This window comes from Caloenas nicobarica, chromosome 5, assembly GCF_036013445.1.
Source record: "Caloenas nicobarica isolate bCalNic1 chromosome 5, bCalNic1.hap1, whole genome shotgun sequence".
In the NCBI taxonomy this organism is placed as follows: domain Eukaryota; kingdom Metazoa; phylum Chordata; class Aves; order Columbiformes; family Columbidae; genus Caloenas; species Caloenas nicobarica.
In genome coordinates, this window is record NC_088249.1 from 18138469 (window position 1) to 18161570 (window position 23102).

The 23102-nt window shown below is 43.9% G+C and overlaps 1 protein-coding gene across 6 annotated transcripts in view; it reads left to right on the forward strand.

Annotated features, from left to right (window-relative positions):
• FOXN3 (forkhead box N3) overlaps positions 1 to 23102 on the forward strand; it is a 214243-nt gene that overhangs the window by 88874 nt on the left and 102267 nt on the right. For all 6 annotated transcript variants that reach the window (XM_065635756.1, XM_065635755.1, XM_065635758.1 and 3 more), the window contains exon 3: positions 16907 to 17043. In XM_065635756.1, coding sequence (XP_065491828.1) covers positions 16907 to 17043 — 137 coding nt within the window. The remainder of the gene's footprint in view (positions 1 to 16906; positions 17044 to 23102) is intronic.

Here is a 23102-nt window from a genome sequence, read left to right on the forward strand (position 1 = left end):
GACGTTATATTTATTTATAAATTTAACTGGAAATAATGATATGATTCTTACATAATTCCACCCTTCCTGAAGTACTTCAGGACTAAGGAGCTGTAGCTGAGTAGCGTAAGTAATTTGTTGGCTTGCCGCAAAGCTAAGGTAGGAAGAAATGCGTGGTGTGCATGGGAAATGCAGGTTTGCAGCCTTGTTTTGGGAGAGACGGGGAGGTGAGTCGGGATGTGGCTGAGGTGGTTGGCAATCAGACCAGTGCTGGCGCTTTTAGCGTTGCTTGGTTTGTTTTTGAAGCAGTCAGATGAACTTGTCCAAAATGTGTGTGTTTGTTGTTGTTGTTCCACCCACCACCCCCCGTTTTGGCAATTAAAACGTAGTGCATTTATTGTTACATAATTACTGTGTTGTACTAATTTATTTGTACTTTCTCTTTCTTATCTCCTTTAACTACAGATGTTTTCCCCCTCAGTGCTCACCATTAAATACACAAACCTTGCTCGTGTAACAGAGGGTAGATTTGTTTTTTACAATTTTATATCAAGTTCTAATACTTTCTAGACTTCTGGCTGCACAGCAGAGAAAGAGGAAAGAAGCTGTCATAGAGACAAATTGCACAGAAGACTCTGTACAGTGCTAGCTCCCAGCTATTGAGACAAATGGGATTTTATTGTTCAGGCTGTATCTCCTTTTCTGCTTAAATGCATTCATTTTTGTATCTATCTGTATATGTGTGTCTATAAAAATATATTTTATATATAAAAAAACATTACATGGTCATATTGTTTTTTAGATCATCCAAACACTTATAAGGTAAAATGGGAGCAAAAAGTAGTATGGATTTGGGTTGTCACACAAAGCTTTCTATCTACTCGTATCTCTGCATTAGGAAAACAAGATGCTGTGGTGGTGGTACATCTCTGCAAAATTTCCTTGGGACAGATGTGTTCTCTTGCCACAACTGGTTTCCAATTACTCTAAACAGATCACTCTAAATTAAGAGTCTTAAATAACCTGAACCATCTCTCTTGCTTTTTCCAAAACAAACCAGCACTTAAAATTTAGTGAAGCACCTCTACTTTGACGAACTTTTTGTTCTTTCAGGTTTTGCTAAAACACCTGTAAAACTTCACTGCCTTTTGGGCAGTACTGCTTTTGTTCAGAGAAATAAAGTTCCTTGTTCTTGGCTTAGCAAGTCTGCTTTGATGTCTTATTTGCTGTTGGCTCTTAGAGGTGAGTAATTTTGAGTTTGGAAAAGCAGAGATGTAATTATGAACCTTTCCATTAAAGAGACAAGCTTTTCTGACATTCTTGTTTGAGAAAAAAATATAAAATTTTCATTTAGAAAGCTTTGATTTTAATTTGTAGTACTGAAATTGTAGGAAAGACCTTGCTTTCTCATCCTGTTTTTCTGCTGACTAGGAAAAAATAGGAGAGTGTCCTCCCCCTCCCAGCTAAAATACTTGCGTTATTTTAGTTTCAAAGTAAACATGCTTATGATCTAACCACTTTTGCTAATTACCATCTGCTCCTTCACCAGCACTTGAGTCCCTCTCACCCTCCCGTTTCTAGTATGCCAAAAATGTGTTTGCCTGGGCTTGAGCTGACGGGACAAGAGTCCGTGTCTTAATCGTGGTAGAATTATCCACTCGTGTGCCACATCAACTGTGATTTATTTCCCTTGCAATTTATAAAACAGGGCTCACAAACTTCGTGTTGGATTTGCACTATGAATCTTTGATTTAGACATGCATTAAAAAGGGAAAGAATTTGCTTCATCAGTAAATCATTGGTTTTTTTCCCTGTTTTTACTATCTGTTGATTCTTGTTGTTTGGTATCAGGTGATCCCGAGGGTCTCTTCCAACTGAAATGATTCTATGATTCTGTGTTTCCAGAGCTGGTTTAAATGGCTTTTCAGTCCATGCCATGTGTAGTCTCTGCCTTCTTGCACTGTGTATGGAGACATGCTTTTGTTTGGAAAGGGAGGGGGTTCTCTGACTGCCCAAATAAGTTCTCTGTGTTGCTTGGCTTTTAACTTAGCCCAAGTAATGTTAGCAACTAGGGGAGTGTGTGCGTAATAATACAGACAAATTATAAGGCTGGTGTGGGGAGCTATTTATATGGAGATTCGGGCCTTAAAAGTTATGAAATCATCTTAAAAGTCATGTTGTCATTTAAAGTAATGGGTGAGGAGGTGTGTGCCTTATTTTAGAGCCTTTAAGATCTTTTGCAAGCTCTTTTACAGCAGTGAAGATGGCTGGAAAGATTTTGGTTTGGTGTCCCCCCATCACCATGATTTTGCACCATCTCATGACTTTCTAATAGAAACACCTAGAGTCCCAACATGCTAAAAATGCTATGAATTGGCAATTTTAAAGCCATATTCTGGAGGTTATGATAAAGCTGTAATCTGTCAGGTTTCTTTCAAACTTTTTTGTTGGTGGTGTGTTTAGTATTGCCCTGGAGGCTCTGTTGCAAGGAAAAAACTGCAATTACGCAAACCTTCTTCTGTAGATGTCAGCATTTGTGGTCTCTGGTGCAGTTATGAGGAGAAGGACCCTTTGGAGGATGGCAGCCCTTTTCCATAGGTTGATGCTTTGGAGCTAGCACATCTGGCCTCCTTTTGTGGGGCAAGCAAGCGATGCTGGATTTTAACACCACCAGCATGCTCAAGGGCTGGTTACTGTTTTTCAGCAGCATTTGGTACATCATGCAGCTCTGGAAGGTAAGATCGCTGCTGTCAAAGTTCTTCATCATCAGTAGGAGGAATGGAGTCAATTATAAGGCGCCCCTTCCTTTTTGCTCAGCCTTTGGGTAGGGCATTCAGCAGTTTGGAACTCATTTTCTAGGGAGTTCGTACGTTATTTTTTGTTGCTTTTCACATTCAGGTATTCATTTTCAATTGCTATTTTTGTCAGTTTTGCCCTCTTCGTTCTCTTTTTTCTTACTTGCGTTATCTAGAAATGGAACTGTTCATAAACGTCTGTCTGAGGAACGCATGGCAGGGGCAAGTGCTTTAAATCATCGTTGCACTGTGCTGAAAGTGCATTTGCATTTCGGAAGAGAAAAAAAGTTGCAACCTTTTTGAAGCAAGATTTTCATTTGTAAGCCATCTGCTATTTTTGGTGCATCAAATATGAAGGCTTCCTGTGTGAAACCGATAGAGAAAAAGATCACAGGAGACCTGCAGCAGTGACTCAGGTCACAGCAGGCCTGTTTGCATGACACCTGTGTCATCAAAATAGCCTTGCTTTTAGCATCCTTAAATGAGATTTTCTTTTCCCTTAGATGGTAGATCTGTTCAGAGGCATATTTGATCATGAATAATTTGGAGGAAAACAATTTTCCGTCCTTCTGAGAATATCATACATCTTCTCTTCCTTGTTACTTCTGAACTCTTCAAAACATCAACATCTGATGTTGGGCAAGTTGTCAATTTTCATTACTGGAGTCTGCTCAGAAATGGTTTCTCCCTGTTTCCTTCCACTTCAGGCATGTTAAGTCAGATAAATTCATACACTGATGTTTAATCACTGAGCGCTAATCACCATTGTGCAATATTGATCAGCAGCCTTTTTGTATATGACGATCAAAGTGAGTAATAGCTTGTGAGTAAACCCTGAGGAGTGGGAGGATGAAGACGGTGAGTTAGCCCAATGTAGAAGTTGATACAGCTTTTCTCATTTCCAGAGGTTTATATACTTCTAACAGTGTTGTTTGGGTTTTTTCCCTCCTCCACTGCTCCAAACTCTGTTTTTCTTCCTGTTCTCATGTTTGAGCCAAGTACTAATCCTTCCTTTCTATGGATGGTGTGTCTTTTGACAAGTGCCCTAGTCCCTCATCTCAGTGCTGCTGGTGCTGCTGAGGTTGTCCAGAGTCTTGTTTTCCTGAGCAGCCTGCCATTTCTCCTTCTCCTCCCCATCCAGCCTCGTTCACGGAGGCTGCCTGTGAACATCGCACTTGGAAACGACTGCTTGCAAGATAATTCAGTTAAAAAGAGACTGGGGAAAACCCAGGTAGGCAGGGCTGCCGTGCGTGGGTTGAAAGCTCTTTTTTCGCCCCCCCTCCCCGCCTCTTCCTCCCACTCTTTCCTTACTGGGTAAAAGACCTGGTCTGTGCCTGAACTTGCTATTCTGAATAACCTCTTCTCTGCACACAGCGCCTGATGCTCACATCCTGTTTGCCACCAGCTCAGCGAAGAGAGCGCCCTGAAGTGTGACATTTCTATTTCTTGTTGGGTTTGTTTCAGTGAGTTTACAGGCTGGCTTGCTGCTGCTGTCTCTGTCACGTGCCTTTCGATTCTCTTCTGTGAATTTGAGGAAACTCACTTTTCCTTTGCTTTTTGTATGAAATAGCAAAATCACTGTGGGATTTGGAATCACATCTGGAAAAATGAGGTAGACTAGAAACAGAGGAAGAATCCATATTGTCAGGATCCTCAAGTATTTAGACTTTGATTAATGCTCTGCTAATGCAGAACTTGTTTTCCCGGGAAATAAGTAACATGAATAAACCTGTGAATCCTATTCTTGCCAAGCTGTAGGTTTTGATCAGGGACTTGCTAGCTTCCTTGGAAAAAAAATCTGGATTTAAATATTTTTTTGCTTTAAATCCACACACACCAGTGAGTCTACATCTTACTTCTCTAATATAATCACTTTGCCATGTTTAATATAAACTATCCGCACACTTTCAAATCTGTTTTAATGGTGGAGATGCTCAGGGAGGCTGAAATACAGTATTAATTATCCACTCTAAATTATGCTTGATTGAGTGGTTCATGCTGCAGAAGTTCCTCATGCCAAGCTTTGTTGCATCTGTTGCTTTTAGTGTTTTACCAGTTGCAACCCATGTAGCCGTGCTTGTAAAAATACAGGCACCTAAAAAACCTAAGGCAACAAAAAAGCCCTATAATTGTCAAATCTATTTTTGAGATGCTGCATGGAGAAAAACAATAAAAGGAGTCTTCTTACAGTTTTAGTAAATAAAACTTTGAAGGCTAAGCAAGTTCATCTTTTACTGTTTTTACAAGCTTGTGCTTCTACAGCAGGCTTGAAAAAGGGAGGAAATATGAGCACATCCGAAATAATTGCTCCCACGGTGAGAAGTTCCTGCATTGTCCCTTTTAACTTACTCCACCTTGAGTATGACTTTGATGTGACCCAGCAACGTAGCTTTCTTTCTTTCCCTGCCACCGCATCCTTCTGCTGAGGACAATTTCTCACCTGCTCCTCCCTCCCTGACCCAGTGGTAGGATGCTCTAGGGCTGGGTGCAGGCTCCCAGCATGGCACAGTGGGGGCCGAAAGCTTTGGTGCAGCTGTGTGTTTCTGCCCCTCCCAGGGAGGGTTCTGTGGCCGGACCTCCAGAAGATGAGAGACGAGGTTAGTGCTGAAGGTGCTGGTGCTCTTCCTCTGCAGCTGGGCCCTGTGGGGGATTGCTGCTCCCTGCCTGGCCATGGCTAGGTCTCAGTGGTGTGGCTCTCAGGTGGGATTCATTGCTTGTTTTGTATTACAATAAAAGCAAGATGCCCAGTCCCACCAGGTGAGGAAAGCCCTCTCCCACAGGTGCTGCCATTGTAGTCCCACCATGGTGCCCAGTGTCTGAGAGGGAGTGGTGCTTGCTGGAGCAGCTGGGTTTTGACCTCCCTGCAGGAGGCCAGTTTGCCCCTGGAGCTAAACTGGTCTTGCCCTGGTTTGCTTTCGTTGCAGAGCCATTGCTCTTACTAATTTAGGAGGCATTTCTCCAGAGCCTTGTGACAATACCTGGCATTTAGGAGGAAAGAGGATTGATGTAGGCTTCTTGCAAAGATACTGAGTTATGGTGAAGAAGGGTTTTTCAGAGTCCGTGAGGTTTGGGCTCATGATATTTGGGCTGTTGAGGCTCCTGAAACCAGGTGCTGCCCTTTCGGGTATGTGCCAGTTTGTGCTGTGTGAGCGAGGTGAAGGCTTCAAACGCAGTCAAGAAGTTGCCTCATTTTGGAGGATGTTTGCAGCATGGAGCGGGGGGACATGACATTATGTTTTGCTTTCTGGGGTTTCATTCAGCCGTTAGAAAGAGGAGAGGGAAAGAGAAGTGATGGTGGAAAATAAATATCTCTGAACTTTGAGTAGAAATGGGACACAGAGTAGGGTATGTGTATGTAAGTGGCAGAAATAATTTGCACATTGATAGATGTGCGGTAACAGAGAGGTCTGTGTTGCAGGACGACAGTTTTTCTTCAGCGCGTGGCTGCTGCAGGTGACAGGATCGGCTGAAGCTGCTGAGCAGAGCTCAGGACAGAGCACAGTGTTGTTTCCCTAAAGAGCCCAGGGACACTTGAAAACCCCGCATCCAGGCAGCCCTCAAAACCATTTATCAAAGTGCCTGTTTTTCCCCCTCAATTCATCGTGTGAACCAATATTAAATACTAAGCAAGGAAAAACCCTACATTAAATAAGCTGTTCTGGGGGAAAATAGTGCAAATCCATTAGCTTTTGTCAGGTCTTCCTTATTTCTATTTTTATTTGTCACTGCTAATGGGTTTAGTGCAATCTACTCCCTCCCACCCATCTCCACTAGCTGTTAACCCCTTTCCCTGGAAATTCACTCACTGGCTTATTTCATCATTAATACACTAGTAGGCAAAAAATGACCCACAAACCTTTAGCGCAGATATAAGTGTTGAATAATTTTTTGAATATCTGTTGGGTGAAGGGTTGTGTTTTAAAATTGTCACTATGTTTTCATATACGATGTAACTATGTATTTGTAAGAAAAGGCAATTTGTGTCTTTTCCAGTTGTATAATCTAGATAACATAAAGAGTATCGGATGACTGGTGGGTATTTAAATGAGTGCCCCTCTGACACAAAATTAGTACATCCCACTAAATGGGCTATTGGTCTGGAGTCTCAGGGATTTTTTTCTTGTTTCTTTTGCCTTTGACTTTATAGGCGACCTTGAGCATTTGACTTCTTTTATATTCTTTTGTTTCTCTGTCTTCTCAATTTTCTTTTCAATAGAGTAGGGATAATTGCACTTTCCATGTATACACAGAAATTCTATAGGCTGAAACAGCATTATTAATGCTACTCGCTACCTAATCTCACTCAAGTATGCCGTGTGACAGCCCGTCATGCTGACAGGCTTGTCTTCTGGGCTCTCCTGCCTTCCCAGCCCAGTCTCCCTGCGTCTGTTTGATCTTGCGCTTTGTTCCTCCCTAGCAGTGTCACAGCCTGTCTTCTTCAGCGCCCGGACTTTGCCTGGCCTGGGGAGCCTTTGGGCAACGTCTGGGGTTGCTAGGCGCTAGCATCAAACAACATATTACTACTTTAGTAATATATAGGAGCGAGGCATTGTTTAAGGGTGGTTAATGACTCTGCTTTCCTTGGTTGCTTGCAGGATTTCCATATGGCACCCTAATAGCTTTATAAGGTGGTTTGCATATAAACTCAATAATGAGATATTTTAACAGGCTGAGCGTGACTCTTGGAGTTGGGTGACATAACGCAGCACCTCCCGAGCCTGTTGGAGGAATCGCTTTATGGTGGGAGCAATGGGAAGCTGATTTGGTGTGGCAGATTGCTGCAGGCAGTACTATTGTGTGAGCTTACCTGTACTGATGGACACAGAGATGCTGGTGTGCTGGAGGAGAAGTGGAGGAGCAGTGAACCAGCTGTGCCGGTGGTGTCATCTGGCAGTGGGTCACCGTGATTGAAATAACGATAGAGTCATTCCAGAGCTGCTGTTGAAGGGCCCTGTGTGGGGTGAGGAGCCTGGACTCCTGGGACATGCCCTGGACTGATAGTCATTGGCGGCAACTCAGCCTTTTGGATGTCCAGGTCACACACCAGAAGACATTTCTGACTTCTCCGTACTCATGAGGGGGAGTGCCAAGGTAAAAAAATCGCTTGAAAGCCCGGGAATGCCTTCATTTGTGTAAAACTGAACATAGGGCCTGTGCCTGTGGCTCTCTTTATGGGGTGCTGGCGGGTTGTGTGGGGTGCAGCCTCTAAAGGCACCACCAAAGGGAGCAGGGCCCTCTGCACAAAGCGAGCCCTTCACTCTGGTAACACATAAAAGTCCAAAGGTACAAAGAAAACTTCTAATATGTCTTGTGCTGATGAGGCTTGAATTCCTTTAGTGTGGGAAGACCACTGGACACTGTGTTTTGGTTGCACTTTCTTGTGTTGCAGGATTTTGCACTGTCATCTTGCCTGTGAAATACCTGTGGGGTTTAGTTTAGGGGCGTTTTGTTTTGTTTTTTACTGTGGAATATCACAGCCTTTCCTTTTCTCCGGCTGTTACTTCACAGCGCTGGTCTGACCTCTTTATTCCTGTGGTATTGTTTATTTGCATGCTTGGCTTCCCATCTGGTTTGGGGAGTTTTGTTTTATTTCAAATCTTAGTAGTTCTTTTCCACTACAACCGTACTTCTCATTCTCAGTGAAGTTATTTACCTACCCAGCCTCTCCAGTTGGAAGGACGGTGCCCATTTCGTAACTGGGAAGACACCAGAGGCATGGAGATAGTTAATGCCCCTGCACCACTTGGAGCAGAATCAAGCCGCTTTCCTAAAGGCAGGCCAGGGCTTTAAAAGCGTGATGTCTGTGTTGGTGTCTGGGGTCATTCGTTGGGCAAGTGGGGTAAAATATTGAGCGATGAACATGAAAGCAGAGTCTTGGACTTGTGTGATTTGAACTAATGGATGTTTTTACTTGGAGCAAAATAAGATTTGAAAAGCCCCAATCCTTTGTTTTCTTGAGAAAAGCTGGTGATTTCTTGATGCACCCGGTTTACTTGCGTTGAACACTATACCGCAGTAAGCCTTCCCTTCAAACCTTTAATTTCGTGCATTAGATGAACATATATTTATGGTCTTGTAATTGTATTTTAGCTAGTCAGTACTCTTTTTTTCAGCTTTTTGCTTGAGCTGAGCTGTGTCTGCTAATTTACTGAAAAAAAGAAAACATGCAGGAGAAGTGAATGTGGGGGGTTTGTTATGCTGTGTGCAAATACTACTTTAGTTTTCTCTTGGTGTCAAGCTGTCACATAACATTGCTAAACTTTCCTTGGAAGGGCAGGGGAAGTTTCTAACTCTTTTGAGTTCATAGGCAAGGGGGATTTTCTGTGAGGGTTTCTGAAAATTAAATGCTTACCATGCAGTTGTTACTGTCATTAAAATTGCTGTTAAGGTCTGTAGTGCAATTGTTTAAGACTAGCTATATAGAATTTCACTGGTCTGTGCTAGAAATGTTGGAACACAATGAAAAAATCCACCCTTAAGCTGCATGAATAGTTATTTGTGATTTTTATGTGAGATTACCGTGGATCTAAGGAATGTGTTTTATAATTAATAGCAATCATTGGCAGTGGCTCTGTTTTTCTTTCTTTAAGAATTCCTTAGCAGTTGTATTTCTTAAAAAAACCCCAAAACACAACAACAAAACAAAAATTCAAGTGCTCCTTTTGTCTTCCTGCGAATTACTTACTTAATTTAAAAAAGAAGTAACTAGAGAACCCACCAGCCTCATCTACAAGGTGCATAACTGTTGAAGAGAATAAAGGTTTACTGTTAACTGTGACTGCTCATAGAAGCTATTTAAAACTGGAGAACTGATGCAGGCGAGCAGAGGAAGCAACATTACGTCTGTCTTGATAACTTGAAATACCACCGAGTAAAGATAACCAACAGAGTTTTAAACAGACCAGCAGACCAATTTTGACATCTTTATCTTAAATCTTCTTGAGCATTTGCCAACTAAATAGTTTAAAATTTGTTATATAACAGCTGTACCCAGTTTTGATACTAGTGTGCTAATTCTGCCTCATGTAAATGAAGGAAATACGATTCTGAGTTGGTCCTATTTCAGCAGTGATGCCCTTCATTTACAGAAGGTTGATACTAATGTGAGGGATGCATAGCTGAATTAAAAATTAAGCTGCATTCTTCTCACCATTGCTGTCTCTGCAAGGGAGTAGCGCAGAGCTGGCCTTTGAGTAGTGTTTGTGGTTGTACAGACATTCTTTGGCTATTGAAAAGCCTCTCTGATCTTGCGGTGCTGATTCTGCACTGCACTAGTGGTTGCACTGGACTTGCATTCTCTAGCCTTGATTAATTTTGTAATCGCAAGTCGCTTGTTTCCTGTAGTGCCTGCACGTTTGCAAACCTTCCAAAGTAGAGGCATATTTGGCGATGGATGTGTAACCTATGTTGTGTTGTGGGATGGTCTTTAAGTCGCTTGGCAGGCATTTCTACATAGTGCAAGAAAGCTATTTAAGCAAGTCCTTCTCTCCTGAGGTGGATTTTGGAGTGACTATTGTGTTCTTGGTGCATTTCAGAGCTAAAGGCAGGGTATTGCGAGGTGCCACTCAGAAAGTATTTTACTTGCCTTCCTCTTTCCTCACCATCTCCTTAGAAAAATCCCTCACTTTTCTTATGAAATGGATTGATTTTTTTTTTTTTTTTTCCCCATGACGTGAGAAGAGGGGAATTTTGTTCAGGAGGAATTCTTGGTGTTAGTTTGCTGTTCCTGGGAACCAACCAGAAACCTGTTTTGGTCAAGGTTTGCGGAATCGCTTTGTGTTTCGAGTGACTGCAGTGCTGGGTGGTGGGTGAAATACCCTGCTCGTTTCGTGGGTAGATGTTTCCATCGTGCCTGTTCTCTTGGGAGCTGGTCGGGGTCCTCCCTGCCTGACAGCCCTGGGGTGCTCTTGCCACCCCCGGAGGTTTCGCGCTGGGTGTGAGCAGCCTGCAGTGGTGCCAGAGAGATGGCCTCTGTGAGGGGGAGGGTGATGTCTTTGTGCCACCACGTTAGATGGGGTGCAGACGTAGAAGTTGAGATACGTTCTTGCTTGTACCTTACGCACAGAAATCTATTTCTGGTCTAACCCAACTATTTTTTCCAGATTCTGGTCCTGGCTGTAGTTACTCAAATGGTTGTTTTAAATTCTGTGGTGACATCACGGATATTTCTATCATCCAATTCTTTTTGATCCTATAGAAACATTTCTGTGCTTGCATGGCATACTTGGACACCTGTAGAAGCTGTATGGCATTCCCATGGATAAACTTGGTGGCAAATATGTGTGAAGGGTTTGCTTCAAGCCTGCTGTCACAGGGTAACTGGGCACAATGAGCTCAGGATAAATATTTGTTTAGAATAAGACACTTCGATACCCACCCAGTAATCTCTCCACTATTGCTTGCAAAGAGGTCATTTGCCTAGCAATAGTAGATTTCATCCATCAGAGCAAACCCTTAGATGGGTAATGGTGAATACTGACACCAGAAGGTTCCTCATCACTGCAGAAGGTGTCCTTAGTGTTACATGCAGGTCCTGTGTTAACACCTGCAATGACTTACACTGCGCTAGGCAGGGACCGATAAATCAGAGTGGTGTGATTTCAAGATATGATAGCTTGGGACTGCAGATGTTAGTTGGAAATGCCCCTTTTTTGACTGATAGGAAATTTCTGCTTTTTCTGTTTGGTTTTACAGTTCCTGAAGCAGCCCTGCAACCAGCGTGGCATGTGTCTCAAAGATGGTGTACATGTGCACCACTTCAGCCTGGGTAGCTGCCCTATGCCTAATTCATATTACTGACAGTTTTGGTTCAGGAGAGCCAAGCTGTAGCCACTCATCCCCTCCTGCTTTGGTAGTGGAGAAGAAAAAGGACAGATCTACTCAGTGGAGAGCTGTTGGCTTGTTTTTGGTTTTGTTCCCTTGTTTGAAGTAGCAAGGTCCTTAACTCAAAGAGTTCACTTTAATAATTCCCAGCTTGCCGGCGTAGTCTGGGCGGCTGTGCAGAGCTGTGGGGTCATTCACACACTCGTGGGTCTCTTGTTTTGGTTCCTCTTCTCCCAGCCTCTGGGCCTACCCCTGTGTTGGTGCCCAGCATCTCAGCATCTCTGGTCTTTCCCTCAGGGCCATGTCTGCCAGCCTTGCTGCCCACCTCACTCCAGCTCTCACGTGTACCCCTGCTCTATGTCACACCAGTTTTCCCATTCCTCATCAGGAAGAGTTTTCCCTTCCTCTTCCATTTCAGCCTGGAGGAGACTAAGAGGAGACCTCATCGCGGTTACAGCTTCCTCACAAGGGGAGAAGGAGCAGCAGGCGCTGAACTCTTCTCTTTAGCGACCAGTGATAGAACCTGAGGCAATGGCAGGAAGATGTGCCGGGGGAGGTTTAGGTTTGACATTAGGAAAAGGTTCTTCACCCAGCGGGTGCTGGAGCTCTGTAACAGGCTCCCCAGGGAGGTGTCACGGCCCCAGCCTGACAGTGTTCAAGAAGAGACTGGACAACACCCTCAGACACATGGTGTGAACTGTGGGGTTGTCATATGCAGGGACAGGAGTTGGACTCGATGATCCTTGTGGGTCCTTTCCAACTCAGGACATTCTATGATTCTTCAGAGCTGCTTTATGCGAGGCAGAGTCCTGGTTTTCCTTTCTTGGTGTGCTGTTCCAAGAGCTGCAGCTGGGGTGTCACCACGGCTCCTGCAGCAGAAGGGGACAGCTCCCGTTCCATTCCCTGGCTCCCTGCATCCATCCCCTGCTTTTTGCAGCAGCACTGGGGTGCTCATCAGACCCATCGTGTGAGCCAGCTTAAGGAGTTTAAGTGACATGAAATTGTGCCAGCAATAGTTTTCTTCGAGGAAAATGACTGAAATGCGCTTGCAGAAGAAGGGCCAGGCAGATGCAGGAAGGCAGGGAGAACAGTGCAGCAAGGACCAGGGAAGCAGCAGCAGCATCTCAGAGCGCTCCATCCACTGCAGCTTTTGGGGGATCTCCCTTAGGGGTCTGTTCCCTTAGGGGCCCTCTCGCTGGTGATGCTTCGGTGAGAGATGTGGGTGCCTGAGCTGCTCCTCCCTGGGTTCAGCGCGGTCCCTTGTAGATTTAAAGCGAACGCGTATGCGGAGCTTCAGAAGGTCCAATTTGAAAGTGCCAGCGTCTCTCTGAGCCCACGTGTCTTGCAGTTCCTCTATCTGCTCTCTTCCTGCTTTATTTTGGGCAGACTGTTTGTATGGCAGTGAAAAGAACAACCCTGGAAAAAAAGTTATGTTCCTAACACATTTCAAGTCTGTGCTAAAATAACCAGGGAACAAAATTCCTCAAATAAACATTTTCTGGAATTTTTATATAGACAGGGTATGTATTTTTTCCCAGCCGTTGGTCTTGAAAAGAGATCAACGCACTTTTTTTTTTTTTTTTGAGCTTTGGGTAGATGATAGGTGATATATAAGGTCAGGCAGTTAGTTGCGAGGTATTAATATATGGAAGCCAATATTTATAATGAGGAGTTTTAATAGTGGATAATGCTGTTATCCCCAACTATAACAACTGAAAGAGATGGTAAGCAGCATTTTAGTTGTTTTATTTTCAAATTTCAAACTTTTTTTTTCAATTATGCTAAAAGTTGACCAAACATTTTTGTTTGGATCTTAACAGATGGTGTAAAGTCGGATTCGAAAACTTCTGTGTGCAGGCCATTGGGAGAAAAAACAATTGGATGTTGAGTGTGTCATGTACCTTTTCATGGCAATACACTGGTTTTACTTGTTGGGAGGGAATCAAGTTTGTATATTTGAGATATGAGAAAGACCAATTTAATTCATAATGTGGGATTTAGTACTCAATACCCCGATGCGATCTACATACATATATTCAGTGACAGAAAAAGGCATAACAATTTCTTAACAGAAAAGGTAACCAGGATTTTTTAAAAGAAAAAGTATTCAGTCATTCACTTCTATGGGGTAACTTCTACATGTTGCTTTCTCTCCCCATTAGTACCTCTGAAATAGCTTACCTGCTGCTATAGTCTGCTCTTGAACAAGGTAAAGGGGACTTGTAGTAACATTCCCCTTGGTTTTGATAACCTGAAGCATGAATGCAGAAGCAGTAACCCGTGATGGGCAGGAGGGAGGTGGCAGCGTACGGGGAGGCCTGGAAGTGCTCCAGGGCCAAGAGAGTCGGGTGCTGTTTCCCACTCTGTGTCACTTGTCACCTGGGAGAAAAATGTAATCCAGGGCTTTCCCCCCCTGCCCCCACTGCTTCTTTGCTGGTCTTTGATTGGAGCCACTATTGACTTTTGGCTTGGAGGAGGTAGTGAAGCAGCACGCCAAGTGTCATAAGATGGAAATTAATCACTAACCGATGGGTCTGAGTTCCAATGATTTCCTTTCCCGTGATTGCTCTGTATATGGGAAGACTAATGACGCATCTAAACAGACAGTTAACGAAGCTCTTCACGCCTCCAGCAGTCAAAAAGGATTCTTAACTGGATGACACTTCCGTTTTCTTTTTATTTCTGCTCTCTTGTGTGATTGTGGAAAAAACAAAAGTAACTGTCTTAAAAAGGAACTTTGCATGGTTGGAGAGCTCAGGCTTAAATTGCATTTGTTTGTGCTGCTAAATTTTAAGTCAGCTCAGTTGCAGTCAAAATATAGCAAATCTGCCTTCCTAGTGTTTCTTTTGACAAGGAGTATAATTCTTCTCAATAATTTTTGTGTGAGAGAGTTTCTGTTTTTCAGTGAGATTATTTTTGGCTTTTGCAAGAATATGGGCAAGCCAAACAAATTTAGCTTGACAGTAATGAAAGATTTTGAAGTTACTCTGTAGTAGTGACTTCACCTTGTAAGGCCTTCAACTTGAACTAGCTCTGGTGGGTTTTGGGTAGTAATCTCTTCCAGGTAGATGAAAAAGTCTGTCTTGGAAGTGAATGAAAAAACAGAGAAGTTTGGAAACAATATGTTGTGTTCCAGTAAGTACAAATAAGGTAGATGGTATTTAAGCGTGGTTCTTTTTTTTTAAGCTTATCCCATGCTGTAAGGACTAAGGAATCCAGCAAAGGTTTTCTCCTGAAAAATGTTCCTAGTTTTGCACATTGCTTGCTTAAAAGGAAATTTTATGTTCTTCTTAGTCTGGCTCTTGGATGGAACATGGAAGTGGAATTTGAGAGGTTTGGATTCTATTTTTGATTCTGTCCTTTGCCTAAAAAGTCACTTACTAGGCTTCTCATGTCAAGCCTCTGGCTCATTGTCCCGTATTTAAAAGAGGGCTAAACATAACCACCTCCTTTTTGCAAACTGGCTTGAGATGTGTGGTGCGCAGTGTCCATCACTGACACCAGTGGTGGATCTCTTGGTCATCTGCTGTAGTGCTTTACCAAGACGAAAGCCCACGAGTCTTACTTGCTCCTTCTAGATCCTTGAATCTTGTGCTTTTTGGACATGCAAGGGCCCTGCATCACCTCAAGAACCAGAAGATGCCTCCCCTTAGGCTGTTCTGCGGCCTCTGGTAGGGTACCCTTAGGAAGCAAGGGAAGAGGCGCTTGAACCCTGCCACCCTGAAGAGACTTGACCCCACGTTCCTGGTTCCACCAGAGCAGCGTGCAGAGCATGGTTCCTTCCTCACCCCCTCCAGCAGATGTGCTTGTTTCTGCAAGAAAGTGGTTGCAGCTCCTGCGGATTGTGCCAGCCCCTCTCCTGTTCTTTTAAGCCAGGTCTCACCACAGTGCTGTGAACTTGCTACATGCTCCTGCGTAGCCGTCCAGTGACGTTGGGGGAGGTTTTTCTTTCTCATTTTTCTGTTAGGTGTTTTGTTTTGGTTTTTTTGTGGGAGAAGTTAGTGCAGATTCGCTGTGTGTGAGCACTTTGCATGTTGCACTGCAGATCCTAAAGACATCTGTGAGGCAGAGGAATGCTTAGGAGTTGGTAGGGCTCCACTAAGATGACAAGGTTTTGAAAGGAGACAAGTGTCTGATTTTGGTCTTCCTGGTGGCTTTAGAAAGTAAGATCCTGCTTCTGGTGCAATTTTGTTGTGTGTGCGTGTGTGTATGTTTATTCTTAACAGATGAAACAGTCTTGCTCTGCTCATAGATGTTGAGAAAAGGGGTTGCTCTGGGTTGAAAAGCGGCTAGAGGTGGTAGCGCCTTCTACGGAAAATGACAACATTTGGCAAAAATCTTATCATAATGCCTTGAAAGCCTTCCAGCAGGGTTCAGTCAACAATTAGGATTGGTATTTTACGTATGCTCAAGCAGACCAAGGTTGCTCCTGAGCTATCATTTTGTATGCTTTCATAGTGGAGCCAAAGAAAAGTTGGTTTTGTATTTGTTTGAGAACTCACACAAAACAATTCAAAATATCTGCACCCTGACCTCTGATGGGATGGAGGCAAGAACTGAAATTGCACTGCTTGTAACTGCAGAATAGATACTGAATTTTAGTATAGCCTTCGCATTACAGATTGACTGCTTGAGTTGCTTTGTGTTTCCAGAAAGTATAGTAACTTGTTTTATCTGATCGCAATTTCACAAAACCCTTAAATGGTTTAAAGTCTTGATTATACTGTGGGCTTTTTGTTTGTTTGTTTTGGGGCTTTTGGGTATTTTTTTCCCTTAGGGGAGAAAAGATGATTAGTTTCCTCTTGTAGTATAATGGCACTGATGTCATGTGGGTTGAAGGATTAAGTCCTTTTATTTTTAAAACAGTTGCTAGGGTGTTTAAACCCCTCCTTTTTAGCCCTGTTTCTTGTTAGTATAACAGCAAAAGGAAAAGCAAGTCACCTTCAAAAAGAATCTACTTTTCTTCAAATTTTCCATTTAACGGGAACTGTAGCTTCTGATTTTTCCAGAATGGGGTGATGGGGAAATTGCCAGATATTATTAGCTCATATTAACTGGTAACAAAAGGGGCACGGGGGGAAGCAACCAAACATTCATTCTAACTTTCCCCCCTCAGAAGAGTGATTTAAATCATACAGTTGCAATACATTATTAATGGAGCAATAATCTCTGGCAAGCAAACTATGTTCTCTTCTGTCAAACAAAAAACCCAAACCATTGCTTTTCTTGACAAATACTGCTAAATATATAAGGCTATGCCATTAGTTTAAATATTTGATTTTTTTTTTTTAATTCTTTTTTCTTTGCAGAGTATTGGAAAGGGGTCCTTGTGGTGTATAGACCCAGAATATAGACAAAATCTTATTCAGGCTTTGAAAAAGACACCCTATCACCCATATTCGCATGTGTTCAATACACCTCCCACATCTCCTCAGGCATATCAAAGGTAAGAACTAGACGCATTTTACAACTTTAAATGTTTTCATCCAGTGTCGCGCATCCGTCCGAGGTAAGCTGTTAAACGTAATTAAGCGGCGCGGTTTGTAAACGTGCTAGCAAAGGAAGCGCAGCGTGTGTCGGGACGCCGGGCCTGCGCCGAGCCTGCGGCCCTGCTCCCGCTCGAGCCACACCGCCTTCTGGGGAGAGAACGCCTGGAGCCGCATGCGAGCACGGGCAGAGCTCTGCAGTGCCTGCTCGTCCCTGCTGCGGCGGGTGCCAGCACAGCACGCTCGCTCAGAGGAGACGGGCTGCGTTTTTCCCCCGCGGTAGCGCTGGGCTGGGCGTTAGGCGGCTGTTCCAGGCCAGCCCTGCCCAGGTGGGTCATCCCAGGGCCACCCCAGCTGGGCACGGCAGAGCAAGGGCCATTTTTCTGCCGTAATCAGTGAAACAGGTGTGGGACAGTTTTGTTTGTTGTTTGGTTCGTTGGGTTTTTTTTCCATTTGTTTTGTATTTATTTTTGATCTGGCTGTTGCTTATGACTTCACGTCAACAAAGGGAGATAATGTACGACTGCCACCCGCCAAGCGGGGAAGCAGACACCAGGTTTTGACACGAGTGCTTTCTCCTGGCCGCTGACACGGGAGTTGTTTTCCTCACCTTCTCCAGACGTGGCAGCGCATCACGGCCGGGTCCGCCTTGCCGAGCAGGGTCAGCGCGGTGCCCCCGCGAAACCAGGGAGCTGTGGTTGAGCAGCCGTGGCAGGGGCAGCAGCATCACCGGGACCGAGAAGGGGCTGTGGTGGCTCTCGTGGGGTTTGGGGTTTTGTTGTTGTTGTTTGTGTGTGTGTTTCCTGTTTGTTTGGAACGGAGGAGGTATGTATTTAGAGTTGTTTATTATGGTTGTTATTTGTTTCCCGGCGCAGTTTCGGCGTTAGTGCCGAGGCCGGCGGGGCGCAGCGGCGGGAACGGGCTGGCGCGGGAGGGGCCGCCGCCCGCCCTTGTCGCCGATGCGCGTGATGGTCGCCATAGCAACGCCGACGTCTCCCTGGCAACGCGTGGCCCAGACAGGTGCCGCCGCGTCACGGGGCCGCGCGGCGCTGCCTGGCGGAAGGACCGGCCGTTGGCGCTCGGCCGCGCGCCGTTGCCGTGGTAACGGGCAATCCCGCGCGGCGGCGGCGGCCGCGCCGGAACTTCCCTGAAACGGGGATCCCGGGCCCGGGTTTGTGTCCGGCGGAGATCAGGGGTGCGGGGCTGCCGTCCCTGTTTCGAAGGGAGCGGCTGGCGAGGGGTCGGGCAGCAGCGGGACGTGCCGCGAGTGCGGGTTTCCCGAAGCTGCAGCAGCGGCACAGCTGCGGCGCAGGTCGCTCTGTCCTGTGTTTCCTGCGGGGCTCTGGAAAAATATGTCCTGTAGTACCGCCTTTAGAAAGCATGTTTTCACTTTTACTTTGCCCCTGCTCCCAGCAATGCCACCGCTATTGTGCTTTGCAGGACAGAAAATTAGTTTAAATAAGGGCATTAAAATTGTCATTGTGTGTTTGAACAAGGCTTGTTTGCAGAGCCTCACTTTATCATTTGCATTGGTTTTTTAAGAGTATTTTAATTGTGCCCATACAGATTTATTCAGAGATTGTCCTATTAAGTAGAAGTGTAATGCACATCTGACATAGGAATGGAGGGATTTTGATCCCTTCTAATCTCCACAAGCAAAAAAAAAAATCCAGCAAACACATGCAGTTGAAAACAGGAGGATCTCTGGGTTGGTTTTTTTTTTTTTTATGCTTGAAGTGACTGTTGACTTAATGGGTCAGGTTTGCCAGAACCGCTGTGCAGTTTGCTGGCAGACGTTGCCCGCCGGAGCTCGCAGACGGCTTTTCCAGGTTAGGCGGAAGGAAGCGATGCAGCAGCATTGGCACCAGCGATCCCTGCAGGGACGAGCCTGTAGAGACACTCCAGTGGGTGCTGGTGTCAGGGAACCAGCCCCGGGGCGGCTGCCCGACGTCCTGCTCAGCCCTGTGCCCGCTGCTCTCCCCTCCTCGCGGCCAAGGATGCCCGTGGAGCTGCAGACCTGGGGCAGAAGTCACAGAATGATTTGGTTAGGGTTGGAGGGGACCTCTGGGGATCATCTAGTGCAACCCAAATCATGCTGGCCCTCTTCTCTGGGGTGTGTGGGCAGAAACCGGTAGCATGTTTTCACGTGTGGGAGAGGAGAGGTGTACTGCCACATGCCGAACAGCATGGGATTTAAGACCGAGTTTGGAAAGACTGCTTGCTTTTGCCAATGCCCACATGCAGCTGGGCAAATGGGAGAGCTGTCTTCTGAGCGAGGGAGAGGGAGGACACTACCAAAACGCTGGCAGGCACGTCCCGAAACTGAAAGGGAAACTTCCACCCCTTGGAAACCGTGGGATGTCAGAGCTGCTGCTACACTGCCTGTGCTGCCAGGCGTTTTCAAGTCTTCCTTGTAGTGACTGGACCATAAAACAAAGAGCTTGCGCAGCTGCAGAAGCAAGTGTGTTGCAAATAGAGGCCCAAAGGAGGCCAGGTTTTGTACGAAGAAATTGTGGTTTCACTGTTATTTTTAGCTGGCTATCTTTCAGCTGTTCCGCTGTCAAGTAAAATTTAATCTTCCCATGGTCTTCTAAAATATTTATTTATTCATCTACTAATGACTGGTGCAACATCAAGACAAGGCCGGTGTCAGCCATCAGTGACTGTTAAATTAATTTAAATATGCATTGGCAGTTACATGGTGAAATCATTTTTTCTGATATATTCACAAGGAGCTGAATATTCCCCATGCGTTTGGAAACACAGTAATCCCATATGTACGTGATTGTTTTCTCATGTGTACAAAGACTTCAGTAACGGGTAGAAAATGTAAAATCACTCCGCCATTGTCGGATCTCCAGAGCAATACATCGTCATAGTAACAAATTCCGAGGGAAATTTTTCTGATGGTGAAGATAATACATCTAGAAAAAAATCCTTTGCTGGCAGAGGTTTTGCTGTCTATTGAGCTTACATAACTGAAGCCCACAAGTAAGAGAAACTGTGTCACCTGATATTAATTAAATATGTCTAGAACCCGATAATTTGCCAGTATTACTTGTGCCTCTAGGAATGGGATTAATGGGAGGAATTACAGAGTTTGTAAGGATCAGTTGGTGTGATTCCACGGGGGCAAATTGACCTATTGCTTCTCTTTATCAGATGTTTTAAAAGAATAAGGATACACAAATGAATCACATGTTCTGTTTTTGCGTAAGCAGCTTAGGGGTGCATTGAGCACAGAGTGGAGGAATGTATTATAAAAATATCCCGAGCACGATGATCACTGAACAGACAAATTCTCCTTTCATGAGCGGAGTTAATTACATCAGATAATTTAGCTTTACAACTTCACTAGAGCATCCTGCATAAACATCATAGGGAGGACCTTTTATGAAAGAGTTATATGATGTGAACCCACACATTTGGATGGCCTGTCAGTGTTATACTAGTGTAGTTTGATATTAGACATATGACTCAAACTAGAAATTTTGGATTACATTGGGCTCCATGTATAGAAGACTGTAGTTTTGGGGAGAAGAGCAACCTTGCATTGTTGGTACATAAAAAGGAACCTGAGACAACAGTTGTCTGAATTGCTACTGCAATTCTGGGTGAAGATTATCTGTAAGGTGTAAGAAGAATAACAATATAGTAATATGAATTATTTCATTTTAATGGGATTGGATATGCATTCTTAAAAAAAATACTCATGCCAAAAAACCCAAAAAACAAAAGCCACCACCTTTGGATTTTTATCTGGTTCTTCTAATTAAAGCATATATCGTGTCATTTATGATTAATGTCAAGGGTGATACACAGTTTTATGAAGAAAAAACTTTCTCTTGGGTGTGGAAGAATTGTCACTTTAGTCTAATGTGTTTCTTCTTAAATATTTACAATTCTGTTTGCAATAGCAACCTTGAAATACGTTTATAGACACAAACTTGATTAAGTAACTGTAAGTCAGTGTCCTGGTATTTCATCTATACGTTTTATTTCCCGTTTTCTGACTCTAACTGAACTATAGGTGGGATTTTCTTCTCTGATAGTGCATCAAGGAGATCTTGAAAAGGATTTTTCTTTTCTCTGTATGTATTACACAGAGCTAGTTCTTAATTGTATTTCTCTTTCTACTGCTGAAAACTATCAGGGAATGTAATGTAAAATAACAGAAATTGTTAGTTTCAGAGATGGATAAAAACATCTGGAGATTTGGGTGACCGTCTAGGAGTATTGGCTAGATTCCTTTACAGACTCGTGGGGCATTATTGTGCTGCTTTTCATATTTTCCAGTGTGTTTTGCTAATTGTAGTTTGTTAAACCAGTGGCCAATGTTGACACATCTGTCCTGAGTAGCCCTATAAATGATGAAATTGCAAATGTGCCGGAGATAGAAACTGAAGAGTGAGTTCTTTCTTGCGTTGGCTCAGCCTGCCTGTATTTGGTTTGGTTGAGTCTTTGTTTTGGCTGCGTGTTCACAGACCTTTGGTGAAGAACTGTGAAGCAGCATCTTTAGCCTGTCGTGTTTCTCTAGATGGGGGCAAACAGCAGCTCCTTGCTTTCCACTGTTATTATTCATATCCCCATTTATTGAACAGTCTTCACAGTTACTTGGCTTTTTAGGTTTGCTTCTTTTTCCCCTTCTGTGCTGTCTGTAGACAAATATAGCCTTATTCCAAAGATAGCCTGGAATGGTACCACAGATATTTCCACTTCAGTTTATGTGAAAAGAGAAGTGTAGAGATGTGTTTTGAAAGTGTTGTTAGGTTTTTGTAAATCCCTCTCTAGCGGTGGGTAGTTCCCTATGAAAGTTGTTGCGGTAGCCTCATGGATACAGCTGCGAATTGTTGACTGCAGGAACTTGGAAGCACGTGGGTGCTGTGCTTCTGAGATGGTGTTGTGCAGCTCCCCGTCCCTTGTCCTCGCTGTCCCCAGGCGGTGCGTCTGGTACAGCAAGAAGCGGGGAGCGTGGGACTGCCCTCCCCTCCCCTCGGGTTCCTGGGCAGCCCTTGGTCCCGTTGGCAGCGTTGCGTCACTGTTACAGCTGCAGCAGCTGCATGCGTGGGGAAGCCTGTCTAGTGCAGTTCAACAACAGTTCACGGAAATTTTAGCAGTTGAAAATAAGGACTTGGGAACAAGCGTTTGTGTGGTCAGCAGTGACTGACATCACGTTTGTTAATCATACAGTATTACAGCTGTGGAAGTCATCTGACTTCTGCATTTGAAAACATAGACTCATGAAGCTTGGGAAACTAGAAATAGTATCATGATGTCTCACATCTTACTGCTGTTGGATTCAGAAGAGGTTTTTTTAATTTGCAGAACTAAAGTCAAATTTTAAAATTTATTTTTAATATTTTTTTGTTTGTTTATATTTTCTACACTTCTCTATTAGTTATTGGACTTCTTTCCTTTGGTTCCATTAGAAAAAATATTTACAGGGAAAGTCACCTTATTTGCAGTTCTGTTTTAAGACTGACATTCTTAGAACAGTTTCTAACAGCATATTAATATAAACTTTCTATGACTAAAAAAAGTCATAATTTCAGAATCTTTCAGACAGTAGGGAAGTGGTGGATTTTCTGTAGTGATTGTGATTTTTGCAGTTTAGTTCTTCGCTATTTAATTACTATTTGTTTAGACTCAAAGTAAGGTGCATTGACTATTTCCAAGAATTGCAGCTCTATCTTAAACAAAAACCTGCATGGACCTTTCATCCTTTTACCTAACATTTGAATGCATATTGGGGAATAGAGAACATGTTTAAATTGTGATGGAGCTGTTGCACTTTATGTGAAACCTCCAATATTTTTTAACCAGTTTGTTCCATATGTAATATCCTTCTGAGAATGTCAGTTCTACCCATGGGTTCAATGGCTTTGGCTGAGAAAAGATGCCGAGCAAGACTTGCGTGACAGCCTCTCATCGTGTTGGGACAGTCCACTTGAGTCCAAAAGCTGGAGGAACTGGCTGCAAGAGACCTGGTGTGTCCCCAGGTCATAACAGAAGGTGATAA